The sequence below is a fragment of the Nothoprocta perdicaria genome, unplaced genomic scaffold (assembly GCF_003342845.1).
Source record: "Nothoprocta perdicaria isolate Ctin4 unplaced genomic scaffold, notPer1 scaffold_253, whole genome shotgun sequence".
In the NCBI taxonomy this organism is placed as follows: domain Eukaryota; kingdom Metazoa; phylum Chordata; class Aves; order Tinamiformes; family Tinamidae; genus Nothoprocta; species Nothoprocta perdicaria.
Genome location: NW_020455481.1, coordinates 904,883 through 928,925, shown reverse-complemented (window position 1 = coordinate 928,925; position 24,043 = coordinate 904,883). Strand labels below are relative to the sequence as shown.

Sequence of the window (24,043 nt, the reverse complement as noted above, 5' to 3'; positions counted from 1 at the left end):
GCATTCGTGCAGTTCTATCATAACGTGTTTCCCTTACCAGTGTTTCTGATTCCATATAAACCTTACTTATCCTACAGGATAGTTGTACTATTCTTTTCTCTTTTTCATAATTCAGATTATGAGCTGGTTCCCGAAGAATAAATAGGCTTCTTTTTGTCAGACAAAAGTCTGACTTTTGTTTTGATTTTGCTATTGCTCCTCCTTTTTCCTTTTCTTTTGCCAGAAGATGTATGAATAAACAGGCACCTATTTCAAACTTCTATGATGTTCAATACAAGAAGTTCTACTTGGACGCACTTTCAGGCACGGAAACTCCACAGGGCGATTCAGATCCTTTGGACTGTCACCCAATCCAAACCACCCTTTTGACCAGTTTATTACAGCTAATTGCAGTAGTTCAGGATAAAGGAAGAACAATATTGTTCATTTAGTCCACATATAACTGAATGCCAAAATGCTTATCTCATTAGGGAATGCAAGAAAAAAAAAGCCTCCAGAACTTATGTGCAATCATGCTTGGTGTGATGTCCTGTGGTGACTAGTTCCTTCATTCATTAACTTCAAAGAGTTTGAGATTAGGTCTTTCAAACTGTGTGGAGATCTTTTTGCCACTCTGATTTGATTTTGGATATTTCAGGTTTGCTGTGGAATTTGTCCTCCAATGACCAGCTGAAGCACCTGTTGATTAGAGAAGCCCTAGAGACACTGACAGAAACTGTCCTCATTCCTTACTCTGGCTGGCCAGATAGAGAGTACTCAAAGTCAAGTATCTTGCCTGACCCTGATATCTTCTACAATGCCACGGGATGCCTGAGGTGAGTATTCAGTCTATAAGGACCCCAGACAATCCTGATAAGCCTCCATAGGTGTTATTTTCTTACTTTCTTTGCCCTTTGATATCTCTGAGAGAAGAGTTTACATACAGATCTTATGCTCAAATGCATCAAGTACTGTGTTTCAGGTCAGAATAATTACTGATCAATATAATAAAAGCAACACTTGTTTTTATAAAGTTCCTGTAGCTTTCATTGTTGAGTACTCCACAAGCTGAATATATGCATTACTGGCAATGATAGTCAAAAGCTTATTTCATGGTTACATTGAAGTCAAACAGATCCTTCATTGATAAATAGTCGTGGATATGGGGTAAAAAATTAGCCCTTGACTGATGATGATTATAATACCAACGAAGTTTTTTAGAATAATGATAGGCATAATATTATCAGAGAGTATTGGAAAAGAGCTGACAGTAACTTGAAATAAACTGTGAATCTCTGAAATTCTGAACGTCTTTTAAAAGTTATTTTAAGACTTCGGCAGATAATTAGTATGGTGATTTTCAAAGTGTATGTCTTCAAAACTAGAGTTGTATGATGTACCAGTACAAATGCAATTAGTAACATTTTCATAGGACGATCGAGTTCTTTGAATCATATAGGTGTTGCTTACAATCTCCTTGTCCTTTTAGAAACAATTCTTGTTTCATTTTCCTTTCTGAACTATATAGAGCATAATAAGTGATTGTCCATTGGAATTGCATAAAAACATGCCTACATTTTTATTGCTTCTTCCTCTACAAACACAAAATACTTAAAAGTCTTGTGCCTGTCTTGAGTATGTGTCTCTACTTCTGATTGGCAGAGCAAGTTTTTGGTTGTGCCTGTTGAAAAGTAACAGCAAAACCAAGGAGGTCTGTGCAGAGAAGAGCTCTATAACCAATGAATCAGTGAGGCTTATTTTTTTTAAAGAACAATTTCTTAGTTATGCTGAAATGAAAAACATTAACAACTCTGGACAGTAACAACTCTTTTTATCATCATATACATCCATTTAGAAAATTTGATGCTATGCAAACAAGTGATATATAAACAAATTCCCTGACTAGACATTGGCCTTCTGTTAAGAGTAAAGAAAATTTGCTATGTTTGCATATAGCTAGTTCAGGGCATTTGTGCATTCAAAAATGCATGAAAGGACACAGGTGGGAATAATCTATGAGCAATTATATGAGCACAAAGGAATGGCTTGACTTTTACAGTTCAAGAATTTAAAATAGAATCTTGAATGTTTTGCCTAACAGATAACTGTTTGCTGATATGTCCCATAGTGAAATAGTTCTATTTCATGAGTCCTTACAATGTAAATAGCTCTTCATCTGACTGACTCCTCAGCGGTTTCAGAGCACAAATGTAGTGATAGCTAAACAAAATACTCAACACTAAAGCAGAAAGTTTTTCTGCAGAAACACCCGTCAGTCCTCTAACCCCTAGTTAACTTCAGCTCTAAGTAATAATTACCTCTTATTTACTCTGATGACTCAAAATAAATACAGAGAAGCATTAACTATGAACCATGATCAAATTTCCATAGCTAACACTAGTGGTATTGTCTGCAAAATGAGGCAGGTTGTCTTTACATATCAGTTCACCTGAGCTGCATCTGCATGGAAAACAGTGTGACTCTCAGCTGCACCTCTTCATGGTGGCCTTAGGTGCCATTCATTACCAGCTCTTGTATTGGGACTCTGGAAGTCTCTTCTCAATGAGCCAGAATGTGGGGCAAGAGAATTATTCAGTTTTAGCAATTGTGCTACTCTTTCAAAGCTTGTTGTAGTGACTACACACAACTCAATATGTGACAAATGAGGAGTAACAGAAGCTGGGTTTTTTTAGAACAAAAATAAATTCTGAATATACCTACTCCTAAAAAAACAGTGACTGTGGCTCCTTGTAAGCTGCAGTAGCTCTGCAACCTTAGTAAAATGTCTCTCAAACTGGCTAAATACTAGCTAAATACTAAATAGCTAAATACTAGCTAAATACTCAAAGATTAATTTAAAATTTATTACCTTTGAAAGTTATATATACTTTTAAAATGTAATGTCTATATTATAGTCCTTCTCCCCTTAAAGAGGTTAAACACTATAAATTATAATTAAGAACAAAAAGGACTCAAAAATTAATGGGTAAATTTATCTTCAGGATTGCCCACATACAAGTAATAGCAAGTAATAGGTTTTAGTGAGATTTACTGAATTTGTACAGACCATCTATCCAAGATTTTTCAGATGAAACATTTTCCTTTTCTTCATTGGAAATAAACACACCTCGCATGGTAGGTCAGGAAAAGTATCCTTCCTCATGGCTTTTTTTTTTTTTTTTAATCTCCACAAAGAAATGCTGAAAACAGAAGAGGCAGCATATCATAAAAATGAAAAACTCTTCGTTCAGGGAATTATATTACCAAAGAAGGTGTTTAAAGAGAATATATATTCGCCAGAATATAAATCTGTAATTAGTCTTTCCTTTTGTAATACTAACATGTTTGTTGTGCATGTTAATAAAGTCTATAGCCTGCAGCTTCTATTACAGGGCAAAAAATAGTACTTTGAAGTGCAATACATTATGCATAGTACAGTACTTAGCTGTGGAAGAATGCCAGAACTGCTTTGCAAAAATTTACATACAACCATTGACTGACAGGGACGCCCACAGCCCAAATCTAACACTGTCATCTGGCTGGGTGTGACTATGGAGCCCACGATTAATTACCAGATAGGAAACTAAAGCTCTGCTCTTGACAGAGTTGCAAGAGGGGAAGTATATCCACATCCAGATGGTAGTATTGCAAATACTAACAGTGGGATGAGTGAATGACGAGAACACTCACAGTTCTGCTAATCTAATATTGCAATAAATGTTGTGGATATGTGTGTAGTCAGAGTGATAAGGAAGTCCAGCTTCAGAAGGATTTGCTAATCCTCTTCTGTTGCTCTAGATCTGTAATCTTCAAGTTTTGCTTTCACTGCATTTTGTAGGACCTGCAAGTAAAAAAAATCACAGATCAAAATGAAGCTGTGTACACCACCCAATTTTGCAGTTAGAATAAATAATGGTACTGTTTTCTGCCTGTTCACTGCTGAAACATTATAAAAAGCACTGTGCCCCGAGCAGGCAAAGCTAGCCAAATCAAAAGAGTGCATTGGCTGCCTGACAACCAGGCAAATAGGTAAAATTGGCACAATGAACTGAAGAGGAGTATTGCAGACGTTCTGCAGACAAGACAACTCTGGTTGGATTTTATAGCTATAGTCTGAAAGCTCTACACTTAGTAGTTTTGTTTCCAATTCCAATAGAAATGGATCAGCTAAGTATCTTCCCAGTCTGAAAGGGTAAAATGACAACAGCGTGCAGACTATATGGATGTAAACGTTATTTATATGCAGTGCATTCCTGGCATGACTCTTCCTTTGAAATAAAAGGAAGGCTTAGTACCTGGTTGTATTATACCTTCAATGCTGATAATGATCTCATTCCACTTTCAGCTAGAAATACCTGTTCCCAAAAGTTCTGCAATGCAAGGTGTCCCTGTTCCTCATGGACAGAATGCGATTGTTCTGCTGAGGGTCAATTATCCTGGGTGTTGCCTTGTAAGTTTTGGAAAGTTCAGCCCTTCTTTTACTGGTCACACTTCCTCCTGAAGAACTTGCCATTCAGGAGTGTTAAAACTGAAGACCTAAACACAACCCTTGTGTTTCATGAGTGTGAAACATGAAACACTCATGAGTGTGTCTTCCCTTAAAAATATTCTCTAACTGGAGCATCCTGTGGTCCCGTGTATAACTCTGTTGAACATTTTAGGCAACTGCCTTCAGAAACTTCAGCTGACCTCTCTGTGTATTGTTCCCCAGCCAGCAGCAGAGCAATCATATTGCCTTTCTTTTTATTGCTTTTCACCCTCTGTCTGTCCCAGCTCCCTTCCACGTGCTTTGTAAATTAGGTGCTGACCCATAAAGCCCATGGAAGGCTGTGATTTCGACAAGCAGTTCCATTTGACACGTAAAGTCAAAACTCAGTGTGTTGAAAAGTATAATGGCAGCTTAAGTTTGTGGTGGAAGCTTCTAGATGAGACTGTAAAACAAATGAGACTGATGATAACAGCTCTTTGAACCAAGGCCATGTACATACTATTGCCATTCCTTTAGGTTTATTTCCATTCGTTATCTTTTCTTGTCTCCTCTTCAGCTTATCTACTCCCCCAATTCCTGAAAGGAATTTTGTTATTTCAAGCAAGCAGCTTGCCTGTAGTTACTAAGTAGATCCCTGGGTTTCTTTCTCTCTCTCTGTTGTTTTAAACTGTGTAAGGCATGAAGGGAATAAATTTTCCTGAACTGCTTCAGGAAATAGTATCATAATTTAAGTTAAATTCAAATCACCCGTTTTGGCAGAGTGAGTCTTAGGAGCAAAAATCCTCTTCTCATTAGTGTGGCTCCCTTGTAGCTGTTCAAAAACCTTCCCAGCATGGCCTATCTACTGGGTGGCTCAATGTGGGCGTGCAGGAAATATCCCTTTCATTTGGTTCAGTCTGCAATATAATTGAATGATGATTGAATGATGTTACCATTCTGTTATTTATTTTACTGTGTTACAATTCTTTTTCTTTATATCCGCCTTATATCTCTGGACCATGAAATATTTTCCAATAGGGATTTAGCTGAGTCTTGATAAATCTGACTAGCAGATAGGCAAGGGGCTGTATCAATTGCAGATGTAGCTACAGTGTGCAAGTGTTCCAGAAAGAACAGAAGAAATAAGTACTGGTTGAGATAAATGAGGCACGTAGATAGGTACAGTGCATTGCCATTAGCATGCTCTATATTTTTGCCATGCCACAGAATTTGAAAACTGAAGTTCTGAGTCATTCAAAGGAGAACACCCGTACAAGCAACAATCTCCCTAACACTGAATTCTCCCAGACATTCAGTACCAATGCATGTTAGAGCTGTCTAGCAAGAGTTTTTCTGTAAGAAAACTCCTGATCTTGACTCCAGTTGATTCTCTTTTCCACTGATATATTTCTGTCAGTAACCTTCTGATGAAATGCAAGTGAAACCCATCAGTCTTGAAGGTTTCTAGGAGTCCTGAAGTGTCACCATGGCATTTCCAGGAGCAGGGGCAGCCCAACTATAGCAAGCACCTAAACATTGGACACTTCAAGGGCTCAGGAACTCTGCTAGAAGGGAGTCCAGCTCCTGAGCTCAGAGGGAGGTATTCCAGTTGTCAGAAACCTCAAAGTTTGTGAGGCCAGGATTAAGTTAATTTTGCAATTTTTTATAAAAACTTAAACTTTATTTTTTTTATGAGAGAAACAAATAAACTGTTCTGTGAAACATCTCAGGAGTATTTCTTCCTTTCCAAATTAATAACTTTTTTCCTGGAATTTCCCTTCAGCTTTAATTAGAAGTTGATGTTCAAATGCCAGCGTTTTTGCCTGAAGGTTTTGCCTGAATAATTCTTCTCCGTCTTCAAACCAGCTCTCACCCTTGTCTTGAGAGTGAAGTGGTTATGGCTGTAATTGGGCAAGTAGGAGAATGGGAGCCATTTCCTTCCTTGCCCAATTGTGGTAATGAGGAAACAGGGAAAGATGGAGAATAAATGGAGTGGCCACATGTGTCCTCAACACACACAGCTCTGTCTCCAAGAGGATAAGCAGTCTCACACACGCACTCCTGTTTGACTAGATAAAGAACAGGGTCAAGTCCTGTTCAACCAAGTCCATCAACTCATTCCCGCTGTAGAGCAGAAGTGTGCCCATTAGTCCTGCTCTTCCCTGAGTGACAAAGCTCCCTGCCACAGCGATTGCACTAGTTAGCAGGGGCAGACGATGGCCTTTCCTTGCGCAACCACTCAGCACCATTAGTTGTCAAAGGGTTAGTGACTTAAGGGGTTAGTAACATTCTGTGACAAAAAGCAATGCTCTCTCAGATGAAGTGTCTCTGCTAAGGGGAATTCCACACTTATCTTTCAGCGGTATTTTTAGTCTATGTCCCTCAGAAGCTATTTTTGCTATGTACTACAAAGGCTGAAACATGTACAGCATAACCATAAAGTGGTAAAAGGATGACGTCTCTCAAATGTGTCGTGTGCAAGTAAAATGTAATTCCCAAGTGATGCCTATCGTAAGCCATACTGAGGAAACATAATATTATGAGAGGAAAAACTCAGCTCATAAATAGGGACATTAGTAACAGCATGACCTAAAATAAAACTGTAATTGTAATGCATTAGTATTTAATCTGAATATGTACTTCCCTGAGGGAGGCACAGAAGAACTGCATTAAGAGTTTATAAAGTACCACATGATTTTTACAATTATAAACCACAGGAAAGTTGTAAGCTGTGTCTTACTGGCTTTATCATTAATGAAATTCTATTGAAATTGCAGTTTCCGACCCATACTGTAAACCTATAAAATAAACACCCTGAAAATTTCTAAAGGAACATTTCCCTCATTCTTTGTGATAGATTCTTGTATTGGACTGTATTTAATATCATTCCAAACAAAGGACCCGAAATGTGGTGCAGCACGCAGTGTTCTGGCCAGCAGAACTGCTGGAGACCTAAATAATGAGGCCTAGAGGTGTAATTCCAGCATTCCATAATTCAGAGCTCATTCCATTGTTAAAATAAATATACCTCAAAATTGTACTTCCTTGATAATCAGCAGCTTATTTACATCCAAACTTCAAGCAGAAAGTGTGTGTTTGGCTTTTCAAGAGCTTTTAGGTTATTTTCATAATTCATTTTAATGTTGCATTCTACTTACCACAAAATACCCTAAATGTTTTTTGGAAGCAGGACAATCAGTGGCTTCCTGTTCTGTGAGAGAGGAAGAAGCACAGAGAGCAGCAGCAGCAGAGCCCCTGTGGTAGAACAGCAGAAGGCCCCTGCCCTGGCATTTCCCTCTCCCAGGCTTGGAGCAGCTCTTTCTTACTTAGATGCCTGCCACCTGGGAAGCTGGGAATCAACACTGCACAGTGTCTTCTTGCTATCTTCTTTCTATTTCCTTCTCCCAATGCATTTCCTGCATGCCAGGCTGTGAAAAGCTCTGAGAATGCCTCAACAGCTTGAAGGTCTTGCATTGAGAGGGCATTCATCAGAACAGGGAAGCCATAGACTGCCAGAAACACCCCCAAACTCTAGAGACTTGTAGAGAAGTGTTTGGCTCAGTCAGCTGGTGTTGATGAGACAAAGTGCAGAAGACATCCCCTTCCTCATCCCTCATGCATCCCTTTTTCTGCAGGCTTGGGGGAAGCCAACATTTGTAGCCCATGAGGTAACAAGGCCACGAGGAGGAAAGACAAAAGAGCAAACGAAGCCTTTTGGTCCACCCTTGGAGCACTGAGGCGGAGCAGGGGGATAAGGGAATCTTCCCAGCCATCTGCAGCCAGAGCTCTGGAGTTCTCACGTGCTCCTTTGGCAGGACAAGTCATCCCCTCTGGCTCCCACCCGGAGCTGGGGCAGGGCTGCCTGTGTCCCGTGCGGAGCGGGCTGCCTTCCCATTCCCTCATCCCCCTCAGTGCTGCTTTGGAGAACTTCCCAAAACGTTACCGCATTCGTTTGGCCCTGTAGCTAAGATCAGTTATCATCAACTGAGAAAAGGTGGGTTTGTTCTGTGGTTAGTTTTGAAACAGAAGAGTGAGGTTAGGATATAAAGTTTTACAGCTAATCTGCAAATGCTGCTGAACATTTCAGGACGTGCCTACGGATAGGTGAAATTAGATCAAAAGTTGGCTTGGATTAGGTTAATGCTAAAGGAGATTTGTGTGCATGGAAAAGTTTACAGATATTTTGCCTCTGATATTTTGATATAGCGACCATTCCAAATATAAAAAGGTAACTAAAAATAAAATAATGGAAAAAAGTCTAGCCTGTTTGGCTGTTTAAAAGGGATTCATTCAACTTTGAAGTAAATGTTTGAGTTGGGTCTTATTTTATCCATCCAAATATGATAACTTTTTTTTTTTTCTTCTTCTGGAGTATTTATTATTGTCTGGGAGTTCATTAAAGTGAAATTGTATTTAACAGATGCCCATATTATTTTACATTATCAACTCCAAAGAATGGAATTGCTCATCCTTAACTTCAGTATCTAAGATTTAGCTGCAAAGGTTTGTTGGAGAGGCACAAAGAAATATATGTAACTAAAGGTTTTCTTACCAATTCCTTCCTGTGCAGGAACATGAGCTCGGCTGGCCCAGAAGGAAGGAAAAGGATGAGGGAATGTGATGGATTGATTGATTCTCTTGTGTATTATATTCAAGGAACTACTGCAGATCACAAACCTAATGACAAGGTATTTTTCAAGATGAAAGTTCTTTTCCTAGAGAGAATCACTAAGAAAACATTTATTGTGCTTAGAAACCAATATTGAGAAATAAGTATGATAAAACTGCCAAAGTTATATTCCTTTCCACCTTCTTACCACCTTACCACCTTACCACCTTATATTCCTTACCACCTTCTAGTTGTCTAAGTGATCTAGATAGATAGGAGATTTAAAGTTTTAATCAGGTCACTTTCCCATGCCATTAGTGCTAAATGCCCCTCAGGAAATGAGGAACCTGAATTTGGGTGGCAGTTTAACTAAGCAGCTTACATCATTTGGAATGGGATTCATTTACTGCACTTATTTAGAAGTCTTGCGTTCTGGCCAAGCTAGGAACTGCAGATAATGTAAAGAAATGGACCTTGCCAGAAGCCAGTTCCTCACAGTCTCTTTTCCCTGGCTGCAGATGAGCTGTGGACACTTTGCTCAGACTAGAGACTTGTCTTTTAGCTGGGTGAGGTTAGGTGAGAGGACCGGCAGTCACTTGTGAGGAGGTTGACTGTAGCTTCTGAAGCGTTTCTAGCCTGCCTGCTGCAACATGTGCAGTGCAGCAGTAATTACTGTACGTTTGCAGTGCTTTTCTAGGATTAGTTACTTGAGTTTTTCCTTCTCACTATATTCAGTGCTATTAGCTTCAGGGAGAATCACAACAAACAACCCTTGTGCCAAGTGCAGCATGCTGCATTTTCTGTTAAAACCACTCATTCCCTTTTATTTTCAGAAAAGGAGGAACTGGAAATAACCATTTGCCAGCACTCAGAAACTGCAGATCTGATCTTGGCTGCCCTCAGAATGGCAGATGAAATCAGAAAGAGCACTTTGATCACAGCAAAATATTTCCTACTTCAGAAAGATACAAAGCTTTCTTAATACTGTGACTAGATGTGTACGTGATCATCTTTCCTCTTAAGCTCTAAAACATTCCCTGGCACACTTCTGGTCCGCGCCAAACAGCACTCGCCCAAACAATTCCCAGGCACAGTTTGGGAATTATAGTGTCCCAGGAGCGTTTCCAACAGGCCTGCACCCCGCTCTGAATGAGGCCCTTTGTGCCAGCTGGCCGCAGCGCTCGGGAACATCCCAGGGCTTGTTTAACTTCTCAGTGTAGGCAGCCGTGTGGATCACTGGCATGAAGACTGGCTCCTTTTTAAGCTCTGCAGTCAGCTACTTAAAATACAAGAATGAAAGGGTTTCCCATGTCTGTACATGCCCATTCAGCACATGCACGAGCTTTAATGATTTGTCTTCTTTTGTTATTTTAGGCCACGGAGAATTGTGTGTGCATTCTTCACAATCTCTCCTACCAGCTAGAGTTAGAACTCCCCGAGAGATATGCCCAAAGCATCTATATGCAAAGAAGAAATATTTCTACCAGTGATAAAACACCAGGCTGCTTTGGAACGCGGAGCAGAAAAGTTAAAGAGGTAAAGCACATGTTTAGTTATATCTCAGTTTTATTAATCAGTGGCAACAACATTCAAAGAGTAAGGTCTATGATATAGTTAGGCTCATGTTTTTAGATGGACTATTCTGTATAATTAAATATTTAAATTTTGATAATTGTTATTTGCATACATAACTGGATGTTATGTGCTAAGGACCTTAAAAACTAAAGAATGAGTGTGAACACAACACTGATCTTGTGGTCATCAATTACTATTATGTTGATTCCAATTAGTTAAAAGGCGAATCAAAATCAGGCCTGTTCTTATCCTATGAAAATTCAGAATAATATAATTATTGCATTTTAAAATATTGTACAATATGCAGTAAATGCTTAAACTTTGCTGGTTCTACTGAGGTATTCCTATGGATATCCCATAAAGTTATGGTACTTTCATGCAAAGAACCCCATAGAGTTATTTAAATTGCATTCCCTTTTTAGTATCTTGTAATACCAATGTGCTCTATTTTCTGATATAAATTAAGAAGGCAAATAAAGGCTTATCCATTTGGGGGGTTATTTGTCCGACGAATACTTTTTCAAAGGGATCCCAGCATGCAGAGCATAAATGTATCCTGCTTTGTGCTTCATAGCTCCTTTTGATCTAAAGCCAGCTCAGAGGAATTTCTTTCCATCAGACAAAGCTGAGTCATCAAACCCAAAATTATTTGGTCGTTTTGACTGGACAGTCTAAAACTTTCTCTTGCTCACTGCTTGCTGAAAGGCCTTCTCTGCAGCTCACCTCTGATACCTTGTTTTAAAACCTGAACCTAATAAACCTCACAGTCCTGCTCAGTTAATTAGGAGGAGACAACAGCAGCATAAAATATTATCACACAATAGACTGGTAGTCTTCTCATAAATGCATTCTTATTCCAGCATACGGCCATCAGCTTTCAATTCATTTAGGTTTTTTTTAGTCCCTTTGATTGTTAAAACAAGAGTGACAATGAGATAATAAATTTCTGTCTTACTTTCTTGCTTACTGTCACGCACATGAAGAATTTAACTGGTCTTCAGCTCTGCAAAATCTTCTGTATCTAGAGAAGTTAGAGAATGGCTAGTTTACATTGTGATACATTGCTGTATAAGGTCACTGGTTCTACCTGTTTGGTCTGTTTACATGTTTAGAAGCAACAGGACACCCCACTGCTGGAGGAAAAGAGCAGTCCCAGAGGTGTAGAATCGCTCTGGCACTCCACGCTGATTAGGATATATATTTCCTTAATAGCAAAGAGTACCAGAAACTATACCCAGGAGGCATCCCTGGGAGCACTTCAGAACCTCACAGCTGGCACTGGACCAGTAAGTCACCTTTTTTTCTATTTGTTTTCCTTTCTTTCCAAATTTATGTGAATGGAGTTAGGGGCTGCAGCACAACATGCAGGCAGCACTGTGTTCAGATAACCACTGAGAAGTAACTGGCTCACAGAAATCTAGGAATGCTGTAGTGGAAGTCATAGCCAGCACTGCAGTTATTTCTTGCTTGGCAAATACTGCTACTACTACTACTAAAAGGCCTGCTACTTCCCACTCCATATGTCTACATCTCCATGTGTGTCATTTCCTAATTCACTGCACAGTGGAGGAATATATAAATGGTAGAAGAATAAAAAAGTGTTTGAGGAACATAATCATTCTTGGATAAGTCCAGTGGAGAGGGAAAAACTCGGGCACCACCATGGGTCACTTTCATGGTGAAGAAACTGATGGCCTCTGTCATGTTTTGCCTGAGGAACTGCCCAAAAAGCGTGTGGGAGAGAGTGGACTTGAAGTTTCCTTTATATCACCTGACTTTCCTGTCATGACTTATGTAGCTCTGGATTAAACTATTTCAAAACAATATTTAAAATGATGTAGAAAACCCACTGCAGTTGTTTTTGAGGCTCTACATTCATGCTAAAGACACATTATTGTTGTGTGCTTTCTAACAGATGCCGTTTGCAGTGGCCCAGACTGTAATTCGGAAGACAAATGGCCTTCCAAGCATTCGAAATATGTTGCACGTTGGCAGCCCGACAGTAAGGAAAACAGCAGTCTCATTGCTCAGGAACCTATCACGCAACACCTCTCTGCAAAGTGATATAGGTAAACAAGGGCTGGCATCAACCCTCGGCCTTTCTTTCACTGCTCTCTTCACCTTAATCTTTCCTTCTGCAAAAAACAAACAAGCAAAGATCGTGTTGTATGGATTTAGGATATTTTTAAGTCAGATATGTAGTCCTTAATGCAAGAGTGAAAATATGAGTTCTCCTTAGATTGTGCATGCTTTGTCAGATACCTCCATTGATCTTACCTTCAAAAAATACTCAGTGGAAGTAAAACAAACACAGATTTGGAGAAGAACTTTTTTTCTTCTGCTTAAAATAGAGTAAAAGGAGAAGAGTACTGAATTCTGTACTGCCATAGCTATGTAATCCTCTGGGATAAATTACAGAACATCTGTAGGTTTTTTCTAGCAAACATTGTATCTTCTTCTTTTAGCCACCAAGTTTTGCAAGCTTACATCTCGCACAGTTGGCCTGCATGAGTGTTTTAAGAAAGGAAGCTAGAATATGCTGTAAAGAAAAGAGCTTGGCTTTTGAGGGGACCTTATTTCTAAAACATTTTACTTAGTTTCATTATCAGAAGCCATTTCTGTTCTGAGAATTTGTACTTCTATGTAAAATATATTTGAATATTTTTTCTACTGATAGCACAAAGTGAATTCACTTTGTTTGTTGACCATTTCTACGTTTCTGCAGAAAGGAGGAGGGGAATTACAGGGAAACTGCTGCTTCATGTAATAGATTAACTTGCAGAATTATACAGAATAGTCTCCTGGGCACCGTTTAATCCTTAGAAAACATTCTCCATTGATGAAAATGTTATAATATGTCATTGGCCTGATTTCAAAGGAATATTCTATGTGATATTAAAAATTAAAAGTGTCAAATTCTTCAGAAAAACTAGGAATTGACATGAAATTAATATTTAAGCATTTCACCAGGAATAACAATCTATAAAAGAATGGGGGAAAGAAAGAAGAGCTTGAAGCTCTCAGATTCTTTTTCTTGTACCTTCACAATGTTCTTCTTGTTTTACCTATGGCAGAATGAACTTGGAAGATTTTATTTTCTTGTAAACTCTTTCTCCATGAAAATGAGTTAGATTTGCTTGACTAAAACCATGTGTACTCAGGCCAAATTCTCTTAAGTAATTTTGTCCAAAGATTTATTTTCACCACACATTTGGGAGGGTAGAGTATTTCCTTGATGAAAAATGTCTCTATTCATAAAGCAAATTAAACTTTGATATCAAATTGAGACAAATGTAAGTCATTTCTGCAAATAAAATAACTGAGGAAAAAAAGCACAAAAAATGATTTACGTAAAACAAAAAATAACATATGGTTCTGAAATGGCATTTTCAAGATCCTGTCAAATGTAGATTTTCTGAAAATTGCCTTGCTTGGCTTACCAATGGTAAGAAAAAGAGATAATAGTGGGACTGAGGTCTTAGAGGTACTCAGATAAAAATGCACCTGTTTTTAATGGAGTTGTTTGTTTCTCTTCTAACCTCCAGCTAGAGAAGTTTTGCCTGATTTGGTCTCGATACTTCCTGATTCTGTCCCAGAGTCTGATATTGCTTATGAGACCACAGCTTCCATCTGCTACACCTTGTACAATCTGACCCAGAGCAGTTCCCACAACGCACGGCTGCTCCTGAACACTGATGGCCTACCAAAGATTATTACCATCAGCATGAATGACAGGTAAGAAAGACGTGTGAGAAGTCTTTCCATCCCCTTTTCCCTTCCCTAGGGAAAAAAAAAGAAAGTGCAATATCTGCCACTTAGCGTGGAGGGGAGAGCACTGTTTCTCAGAGGAGTAGGTCACAAATAGAATCACACATACAGAAAAATCACTTACAGTGACTGATCCCTGCACAGGTATGATGGCCACATTACAGCATTTTAAATAGCTCCTCTGAGGATGACAGCACTGTATTGTGTCTAAATTCATACAGTGGCTGATCAGCAGATCTTATTTCCCCCAAAAAAGTTTCTGTTTCCTGTTCTTCACAATGCAGCTGTGATACTCTTTAATAGTAAAGTGCAGAGATGTGTCTCATAGAATTGATTGAACTGTGCAACATTATTTAATGAAAGATTTAATGCTTTTTATGAATGTTAGTTATGAGTGTTTTTATGAATGAATGTAAGTAATTACTGTGTTTGCCTTCCTCTCTTTTACAAAATGGAAGAGCCCTCTTGAAGAGGAAATTCATCTCAGTAAAGGAGGCCTGATGAGGCCCTGAATAGTATAAATCCTATCTAGCTAAACAGAGATCTCACCTGCTGGAAAGATACTTATAAGTGATTGCAAGCTGAGGTATATTTTACTCGGATAAATATGAAAAGTTGATATGAAGGTTGTAGAGTACTTAATTGTTGTCTAATTTTTGAGAAGAAGTAAATGAGGAAGGTATTTTTCTTGCATCAGGTTTGGTAGCCAGGATGGTATGGAATGTACTTGAATACCTGAAAAGCAGTAAAACAGAGTCTAGGAGGGAATAGACAGCTAAACAGAATGGATGCTAAGAGGTTACGTTTCCTAACGTGTACATGCACTGTGATTTTAAAGTGGGATTCTAAACATTTCATTTCTATAAAATTGCAGTAACATGTTCAGCAAAGCTAGCAGGGCTGCCTCCCTCCTGCTCTACTCCTTGTGGTCACATACTGATCTCCATAGCGCTTACAGAAAGGTAAGATACGAGTTGTTGCAAAGACATTTAAGGTCCTTTTAGTTCAAGAACCCTTTCCTTTGTCCTCTGGGACACAGCATTTCTGCACTGTTGGGAGCCAACCCATGGTAGGAGTCTAAGCAGTCTCCTATCTTGTGTTTCTGTTACTTAGATTCCTACATAGGTAAGGCAGGTGCTTAAAATCTGCTTATCAGTTCTCCTACTTTCTCTCTCTTTTATGCACACTGGCCAACTTGTGGGAATAAAATAAAATAAAATAAAATAAAATAAAATAAAATAAAATAAAATAAAATAAAATAAAATAAAATAAAATAAAATAAAATAAAATAAAATAAAACAAAACAAAACGATGTTGCCTGCCAGAACTACCAGATAATGAGAAGTTATGCACAGTAGGTGTCCATCCTCCACTGCCTGAACCAACACAGCACAAGCAGGGAGAAAATGCCAGCAAAAGCAAAGGAAGGGCAAGGCAGCTTCTTGCTTTAAAATCAGAGCAGTCTGGTTCTCCTTGTTTGGTCTTTAAGGCCAGGCATTAGTTTTATACAAACAAAAGGGTAGAGTCAGGGAAGGGCGTTGGGCGATGTTAACCGCCAGAGACGAAATCAAACAAATAATGACCAGGTTAAATTGGCCCATAAACTAGATTGTTTCTTTCCTTTCAAGGTTCTCTGACTGCTTTTTGAATGCACAGCTCCAGTAACTTCAGCCTGTTTAATGCTTTGGGTAGAACACTGCATTTTAAAACATTTGTATTCCATATTTTCCTGCTTAGAACTTCTATTCTCCAAAATTACCTATAAATGAAAACTACCTATAAAGGAAAACTATTCAGTTTTTCAGGCTCCAGTCTTCAAAATTTATTAGCCAGTTTGTTTCTTAGGAAATGAAAAACACATCTGCAGGCTACTAGATTTAAAAAAGAGTAAGAACTATTTTTTCCGTTTGTTGAAATTTGCCAAGAGAAGTCAGAGAAATTTGCCGAGAGAGAGTTACTTCTGTAAGTATCTCAGCAGTATACTGCCCCAAACCCAGAAATCTGTGTTCAAGAATGAATGTTGTGACCAATAACTCCCTGTTTTTGTGCATTTGTGTTATTGACTCTACTGTTCCTCAGTAATCCTGATGGCATGAGTTTTCTGAAATAATGTTACTTTGGGTGTGTATATAGTAGGAAACGCTGTTCCTCTGTAAATCAGATGCCTTAGAGATATCAAGTAGGGCACTGAAAACAGCAGGCCTTCAGTATCTAGCCATTTTTGCAAAAGTTTTCTAACAAGCAACAGAAATTAGTCAATCAAACAAGATTGACACAGTCCTGAGGCAGAGCTAAGCTGGAAGAGCTGGCTCCCAACAGTCAGCAGAGAAACGTAAGCAACTACAAATAGTGACTCATCTCACCTATCTTCAACTTGCAATGATTCATCTTATCTACCTTTGGCTATCTCACCCACCTTCCACTCTAGGGAGAGGGCAGTTCTGTCTTAGGGACTTCAAGTGAAGTCTGCCCAGCCTCCTAACTTGGCTGGACACCTAGCTCTTACCCAGGGGAACCCTCCCTTCCATGCAGGATTATGCTGGGAGATCATGACAGCTTTTCTTTCTTTCTTTCTTTCTATCCAAAGGCCGACTTTAAGAAGACAGATTTCGTCAATAGCAGGACCACAAAAGCTTATAACTCTCTAAAAGATTGAATCTGGTGATTGGGCCACTGAAGAGGAGTGAGATGATACATCAATTAATACACCTGTCTTCACACAATTGGTGTTCCCACCACAAATCAGGAAGTATCTCAGAAAAATAGAGGCTGGTTTTATTTAAGAAGAGCTGAGTGACTGGAGGAGAGCTCTTCTCCCTTTTTAATCTGAATCACACTGTTGTCACTTGTGTGTGCCAATTTATGAATAACGACAGGCGGATTCTTCAGGATGTCTGAGGCAAAATTCCGTCCAGGTTTTCCACTAATCAGAGCTTCACGAAAGACAAGGCTGTCTTTAGCCTAACAAGCATTTATGCCCAAAGGTTTGAAATGCTGATTGGCTGCAAATTTGTTGCACTGCTTTATACAGATGGAATTGTACAGTGGGTGAGCATCAGGTGAGCTGCTCAGGACTTTTCACCTTTCGGTTTCTTCACACATGTTAAATAAGCATCTCCAGACTTTGTGAGTATACACAAGAAGCTGTTTCACTACCTGCGTTTTGAAAGCACCAAGGAAGTTAAAATGATTATTTTTGTATTGCTTGTACTCATGGGTTCGCTGTTTCTTAGCCTCTTTGCTTTGAGATTTCATCAACAACAGCAAAAAAAAAAAAAATTACATAGGTCTCATCATGCCTTCCTCCTCCCATCCTCCTTCACACAGCAGTTGAAATTGATAACTGTGTCCAGAAAGAATTTTAAATAGAACTAGTGTTTGTCAGAAACTTTGGGCTGAACTCAGATCCATCATTCTTTGATAACTGGTGGAAGAGGTAGTTGCTAGTGATTCAGTGATTTTTTTCAAGAAAAAAAAATGCTTTTTAAAAATAATTCTGTTGATATCTATGTATAGTAAAGGGAGCGAAGTCTTGTCTTTATTGTTGAAAAGAGAGATACAAGGTTTAGATCATGGTTGCTTAAGGAATTTATCTGATCCTGCTTCACCTTCTCTTACTTCAAATCATGTTCATTCCTACAGCAATTTCCTGCAATGTGACAGTGAATGAGTGTGTCTGCTCATGTGGGCATAGGAGGAGGAAGCAACAGGAGGAAGCAAATTCCTAAGCACCAGGGGACTGTTCTCATGGATCCTAGGAAAGGAAGAGAAACACAAAAACACACACCTGACACCTTTTGCAAGCAAAGTTTATCTCAACAAAGACACTAAAATGTCCATTAAACCCACTGGACATAAATATATAATTATTATATATTATGATTACGAGTTTTTTTTTTTATGAGGATTATGAGGTGACATGATCCTTAGAGCAAGAACCTCAAGGACAAGAGCATCAGACCTGTTCATTTTAATACTCAAACAAAATTAAAGCTGCTACCAGAAATAAAACAGCATATTATGACATTACAACATGTCCAAATGCATCTCTGGTTATCAGGGAGCTAAATTCTGTTTGTAGGTGCACATTGACTTCCCAGGAAGTCACAAGTGCATCCAGAACAGAACATGCCTTAGAAAGTTAAACAAATAAGCCTGTTTTCTAATCACAGATCATTTTCATAGGTTTGCTAGACCTTGTCATTTGCTTTGGATAACTCATATCAAATGCATTCCAGCAGGAGGTTCTAAAAATATTGGTGGGTTTTTTTTTTTTTTTTTTTTTTTTGAAGAGGTCATTTTCAAAACACTGCAAGTCCAAAAACAACATAAAGGAAACTTACAGCACCTCATGTAGAGGAGAGTGTTTTGTTTGGTTTCAAATGTGACTGAAAACAAAATGCAAACTTCTATTGTAATGTGTTATAGCACTGCATATAACATAAATGAATGAACACCAGGAGACCTGGACTAGTCTACTTTTACTGCCAAAAAAAGTAGTGGTAGGCAAAATCAGTATCAGAAACTTTTTGTAGTTAGTGTTCCTTGAAAATCACAAGAGTGTTCAAAAATCCCAAAGTGAAATGTCAGACCTGCTAGCAACTGTAAGTTTATAAATGGAGGAGAGACAGGGACACACCGTATTACAGCCGATCTCCTACTTGTGCCTTCAGGAACATTTCCGCAGGGCTCCAAGGAAAGCAAGTATGTTGATGAGAGAAATAATAAAGCATTCTTTCTAATGGAAAAAATCTATCCTTGTTGCTTTAGTGAAACTGCTTGCTGGGATGCAGCAAACATTTTCAAGCTTCATCCTTTCCATAAAAATGACAAAGTCATTTTTTAATTAAATCTAGGTAGAGACGTAGACTGTTCTGCAGACAGAGAGTGCTACTGAGGACAAGCTGTGCAGTGTTCCTGACTGACCATGTCTGAATGCTCCTGCAAATAATTTGTTTGCACTTAGAGGATCTGTTACATCTTTGACCAGCATTACTGATGTATTAAAGGATCTGGCATTCTCTGTCTTCACTAGTCATAATTTTCTGTCTTGGGGGTTCAGGGTCACGAATCCCCGTAGCACCACATCACAGCACCCCCCAGGACGGCGACAGCCCGTGCCCTGTCCTCACGCTGCAACCCAGGTGGCAGATGGGCAGGAGACACCGCGCTGGGCACAAGGGACGTCCCCCTGTGCCCGGCTCGGCCTCACCCATCTGGCAGTGGGAGTTTGGGGTGTCCCCAGGCTCCAGCGGCACCAGTGCAGCCGCTGCGCTGCCCCCTGCGAGCCAGAGAGGCTGCCGAGAGGCTGGAGGGGCTCCCATGCCTGGCCACACAAAGCCATGTTCTGGCTTCAGCTGGGAGGGAGCATCTTTTGACCCATAAACACGTGTCCCTCTCTAGAACAGCTCAGGTGCCAAGTGACAGCACTTGAGATAGCTAAGGGAATAAGTCTCGGTGTGAATTAAACATTAGTGTTCAATTAGATTCAGTGTCTACATTAGACTCATGTCTGCTGATTTCAGCTCTAGCAGCTGTCCTCCAGAGTTTGTCACTTCAGTAGCTGCTGCATTAGACCTCAACTCACCTTCCTGATTTATGCTGCACAGCCAGCTCTGGGGCTAGATAACGCGAACTTCACACAGCACTCAAAGGGAGCCAAAGACCTGGAAACCAGGGCAAAAAAGGAGACTGGAGAAAAGGTAAATTTTAGCTCAGCATCACAGCACACCAAGGACAAGGCGTGAAGGACTTGGCATTAACATGGCCATGTGAGTCTATGTGTACCCTATTGGTTTTGATGGTGCATGGCATCTGCCCAGTGAAACTCCACCAGGGAGATTTGTTCTAATATAGCAAAGATTGAAGGAAGAGGTTTTTAGCAGATGATATATGCAGGGTGGGGTTTCCCCTTCTGTCACGCTTTGTGTATTTTAATAGGTTTGTGTATGATAATAAACCCAGTTTATCTTATTTCACATGTTCACAGTCAGATTTTCATAAACACAGTAGAGGGATTACCACCTCAGGAAGAGAAATTTCAGATCTTCTACTATTATAAAATGTAGGGATGTTGCTTGTTCCCCCCAAGAAAACGGATGCCTACCTCACGCATGCTTTGCCTGTGAGGTACCTAGCCCCAAAAGGCTGCAGTAACTTCCCACCCCAATCCTGTCAGCCCCAAAGGGAGTGTGTTGCCCACCACGGATCTTCAGGAGGGCTTCAAAAATAGTCACTTCAGTGAGAGGATGAGGTGGGAGGAGGTAAAGGCCCTGCCCAGAGCAGCCCCTTGGCTCTGCTTGTTTCAAGATCCTGCCAGGTGGGACTAAAGGCTCAAGTCAGGAGTCCCAAAGCCTGACGCCTCTTCCATAAGCATGAGCAAGAGGAGGAACCACTGAGGGCCCAGCAGCTCCTCAGACAAGAGCCAAGTAAATTGTGGGCACTGTGTGGATGAGAGGCACAGTGGCAGGCTTGGAGAGAGCCAAGAGCTGGCTACAGGTGAATTAAAACCATAAATAAGGTATCTTACTTGAGATCTTATGGTCGAAAGAGGCATTTCTAGAGCTTGATACCTTGACATTGAAGACATGGGGCTCAGTTTGCCTTGCTCAGAACAGAGCCCACAACCTGCAGAAGACACCGAAAGGCCCCCATGGAGGTACCTTCATCCTGCAGATGCTCGTTAGGAATCAAAGCTAGTGGAGCTTGAGCTACTGGGTGAACATAGAGAATAATGAAGGATAAGAGGGGAACTTTAAGGAACTTTAAGGGAACTTTGCTTCTAAGAGAACAAAGTTGAAAAACTTCCTGAAGGTCATAAAAGAGCAGTTGCAGCCAGACTAGCTGTATTTGGCTTGGAACAACAACCAAATAAACCAGAAATGTTGCAACATCAGTGCTGAACTCTGGCTGGAAGGCACACTGCTTCAGGATACAGGAGTACTCGGGTTTAACTCCAAACATCTGACACTAGGCATGGCCCAATTAAAAGCTGTGCAGGAGTGTAAAACCCTCACAGCTCTTCAAGGCTGGAAAACCTTGGATGCCGCATGCGGGCTGAATGCTTTGTAGCAGAGATTAAAACACATCCTATAGGAAAACAGCACTGTAAGCAAAAATTCAGGAAATACTGGGAAAGGGGGAAAATGCCTTTTCTATCCTAAATCTTTTCCTATGCAGTGAGGTATTTTGGGCAGGGTTGGTCCTACTGTATTTGTTTGCAGTGAGGAAACTGTCACGCTCGCGCTGCGTTTAGTGCAAGGCAACGCGCACGGGATGGGATTCTGCAGTGGGAACAAGGGGAGACCGGCTCCCTGCTGGAGCTCCTGTTCAGAGCAGGGGGCCGTAGCTCCTGTTCAGAGCAGGGGGCTCCCTGCTCGCCCAAACGCTCGGCCCAGGCATGTTAGTCACAGTCACCTTTCACGCTGAGCACCCTGCAAGGCTGGGATTTTCCTGTTTCTTTTTAAATATGAAAATAAATGACCTTAAGTTGCTCTTTTCATGATGCTAGGAAAGCAAGAGTATGCAATTAGCACGCAAACTGTACTTTTTAAAAGCTATTGTTGCTTAACTTGAAAAGCCTAAATTACACAAAGAGACAGAAGAGTAATTGTCTTCTGGACTAAAGGATAAAAGCAGGGGCATTTGGAAGAGCTGCCAGCGCCAGAGCAGCTCGGCAAGGAAAGGGACAGGGAAGTTAGAGCAGAAGGAAGTTAAAGTTTGGAGCACGGAAGGGAGCTGGCTTGTGCCTGATGAGCAAGGGAGGAATGCAAAGCTTCTGGTGAAGAGTGTTATCAGATAGGTCCAGGCAGTAAATGCTGCGCTGGCAAAAAGCACGGTATCAGTAAAATGTGGGAAAAGAAACACACACAAAAACACACAAACAAAACAAAAAAAAAAAAAAGAGGGATAGAGAAAGTATAAACAATCTATGTGGAAAAGCAATTTCAGAAGCTCAGCAGCAGATCAGCTCAGAGAACAAGACTATGTGGGCAGTGTTGCGGCCCCTTAGTGTAAACTGCAGACCTTGGTCAGAGCAGAAGCAGCTCACTGCCCCACACACAGGTGTGAGCAGCAAATGAGAAGCTGGACTTGGTATTGTCAGGATTTATGGAAATGGCTGGGCCTTTTCTGAGGAGTTTTGGTTTGCACGTTTCTGAGGGAGGTCCCACACACTGGGTTCATGCAACCCATTCTGGTCTAGTCCAGCGTTCATGTTTTGTGCAATGTCATCTGCAGCCTGACCAACACGGTGCCTTTCAGACAAAGCAGCGTCTATCACCAGCCTCCTGAGGACAGGGGTTTTTTTTAATAGTTCTATCAGTTATTTCCTGTTGTTACAATACAGACAGGTTCATCGTGATTTCTGATAAAGTCGGTAATTAAAGATATGGTGGACCATAAGATAACTCTAGATAGCAAAAGAGCACAATGGATGCTGTATTCTGTAATATGCTCATTCAATAAAAGAAGGGTCTAGCACATCTGAAAGACTGGGGGATCTAGGATTTATGGGCTGTTTTATGTTCCTTAAAAAAGGGTCCATGGACATGAATTTGTTAAAAGTTGTGGGAAAAAAAGGAAAAAAAAAAGATGCATGAGAACATGAGGTGTCCTGATCAAAGAAGATACTGCACATCACTGGAGCACCTTTGGCAGAACATGTGCTGGTGAACACTGAGGTTTCATCGTGTGACTTTGACAAAATGGTATGTGGGTATCAGCTGCCCTGTCGCCACTTGGCCCAGGCCTGTGCTGCAGCCGGCACCGACACCCTCACAGCCCCCTTCCACCCCAAGCATGTAGGGTTCAGCCAGGGGGTTCATGCACCCCGCTGGGCACCAGGGCACTCGAGCTTTCCTGTCAGGACATGACTTGTGCAAGGTCTCGTCTCCAGGGAAAGCCACATGGACCTGCATGGCTTCTACAGCCCTGCTGCACTGTGCGGCTAGAGAGGCGCTTTGCTCGCAGATGGGAGAGCAGCAGCACCAAGCGTTGCCAGCCCCGTCTCCTCATGGGTGCCTCGGGGCCATGCGAGCTCCACTCTGGCTGTGCTAGGGTTGTGGATAGGCCCCTTCTGCCAAAGCAAAACGGATCTCAGGAAGGGACTGGTGGGACGCCACACACCAGGTGCGCTGCCTTCCAGCCTCCACCGTGGCAACGCGTGGGCCTCCATGCAGCCTTGGCACCGCAGCGGAGGCCCCGCTGGGCGCTGCAGGCCTTGCTGGGCGCTGCTAGGCCTGTGGGAGGGCACGTGGGGCTGGTGAGCAAGCAGCCGCGATGCCCGCGGCGCCGACGCTTCGGATTGAACAAGTCTGCCACGAAGCAGCGCCGTCTGCGTGTCTCGCAGGCCAGGAGCAGGAAGCCCTTGCGGAAAATGTGCTTAGCAAACTAGGTATGAGGGTCATATTGGCTGTGATTGGCAAAACTCTTGAGAAGCGCACGTCTGCGCTATGGTTCTCCATTACAGTCAGAAAGTAGCAGTTACTTGATTCCCTTCCAGGAGAGAAAATAAAAGTAAATAATAGGTAGCCCTAGTCAACAGTTGCTGGCCTCTTGTGTTTTTATGCCAAACAGTTGAGTATTTTTTCTTCTTTGTACCTCTTAGTACAATTGGCAGCTGGAAACTGCATAGCTGCAGCTGG

The 24,043-nt window shown here is 40.9% G+C and overlaps 1 protein-coding gene across 1 annotated transcript in view; it reads left to right on the top strand.

Annotated features, from left to right (window-relative positions):
• Positions 1-17,529, top strand: part of PKP2 (plakophilin 2) — a 31,121-nt gene extending 13,592 nt beyond the window's left edge. Inside the window, exons 5-12 of the mRNA XM_026040346.1 lie at positions 638-815; positions 9,018-9,135; positions 10,431-10,592; positions 11,744-11,917; positions 12,547-12,700; positions 14,177-14,366; positions 15,274-15,361; positions 16,987-17,529. Of these exons, the coding sequence (XP_025896131.1) occupies positions 638-815; positions 9,018-9,135; positions 10,431-10,592; positions 11,744-11,917; positions 12,547-12,700; positions 14,177-14,366; positions 15,274-15,361; positions 16,987-17,055 (1,133 nt within the window). The 3' untranslated portion in view covers positions 17,056-17,529. The remainder of the gene's footprint in view (positions 1-637; positions 816-9,017; positions 9,136-10,430; positions 10,593-11,743; positions 11,918-12,546; positions 12,701-14,176; positions 14,367-15,273; positions 15,362-16,986) is intronic.
• Positions 17,530-24,043: the final 6,514 nt, after the last annotated feature.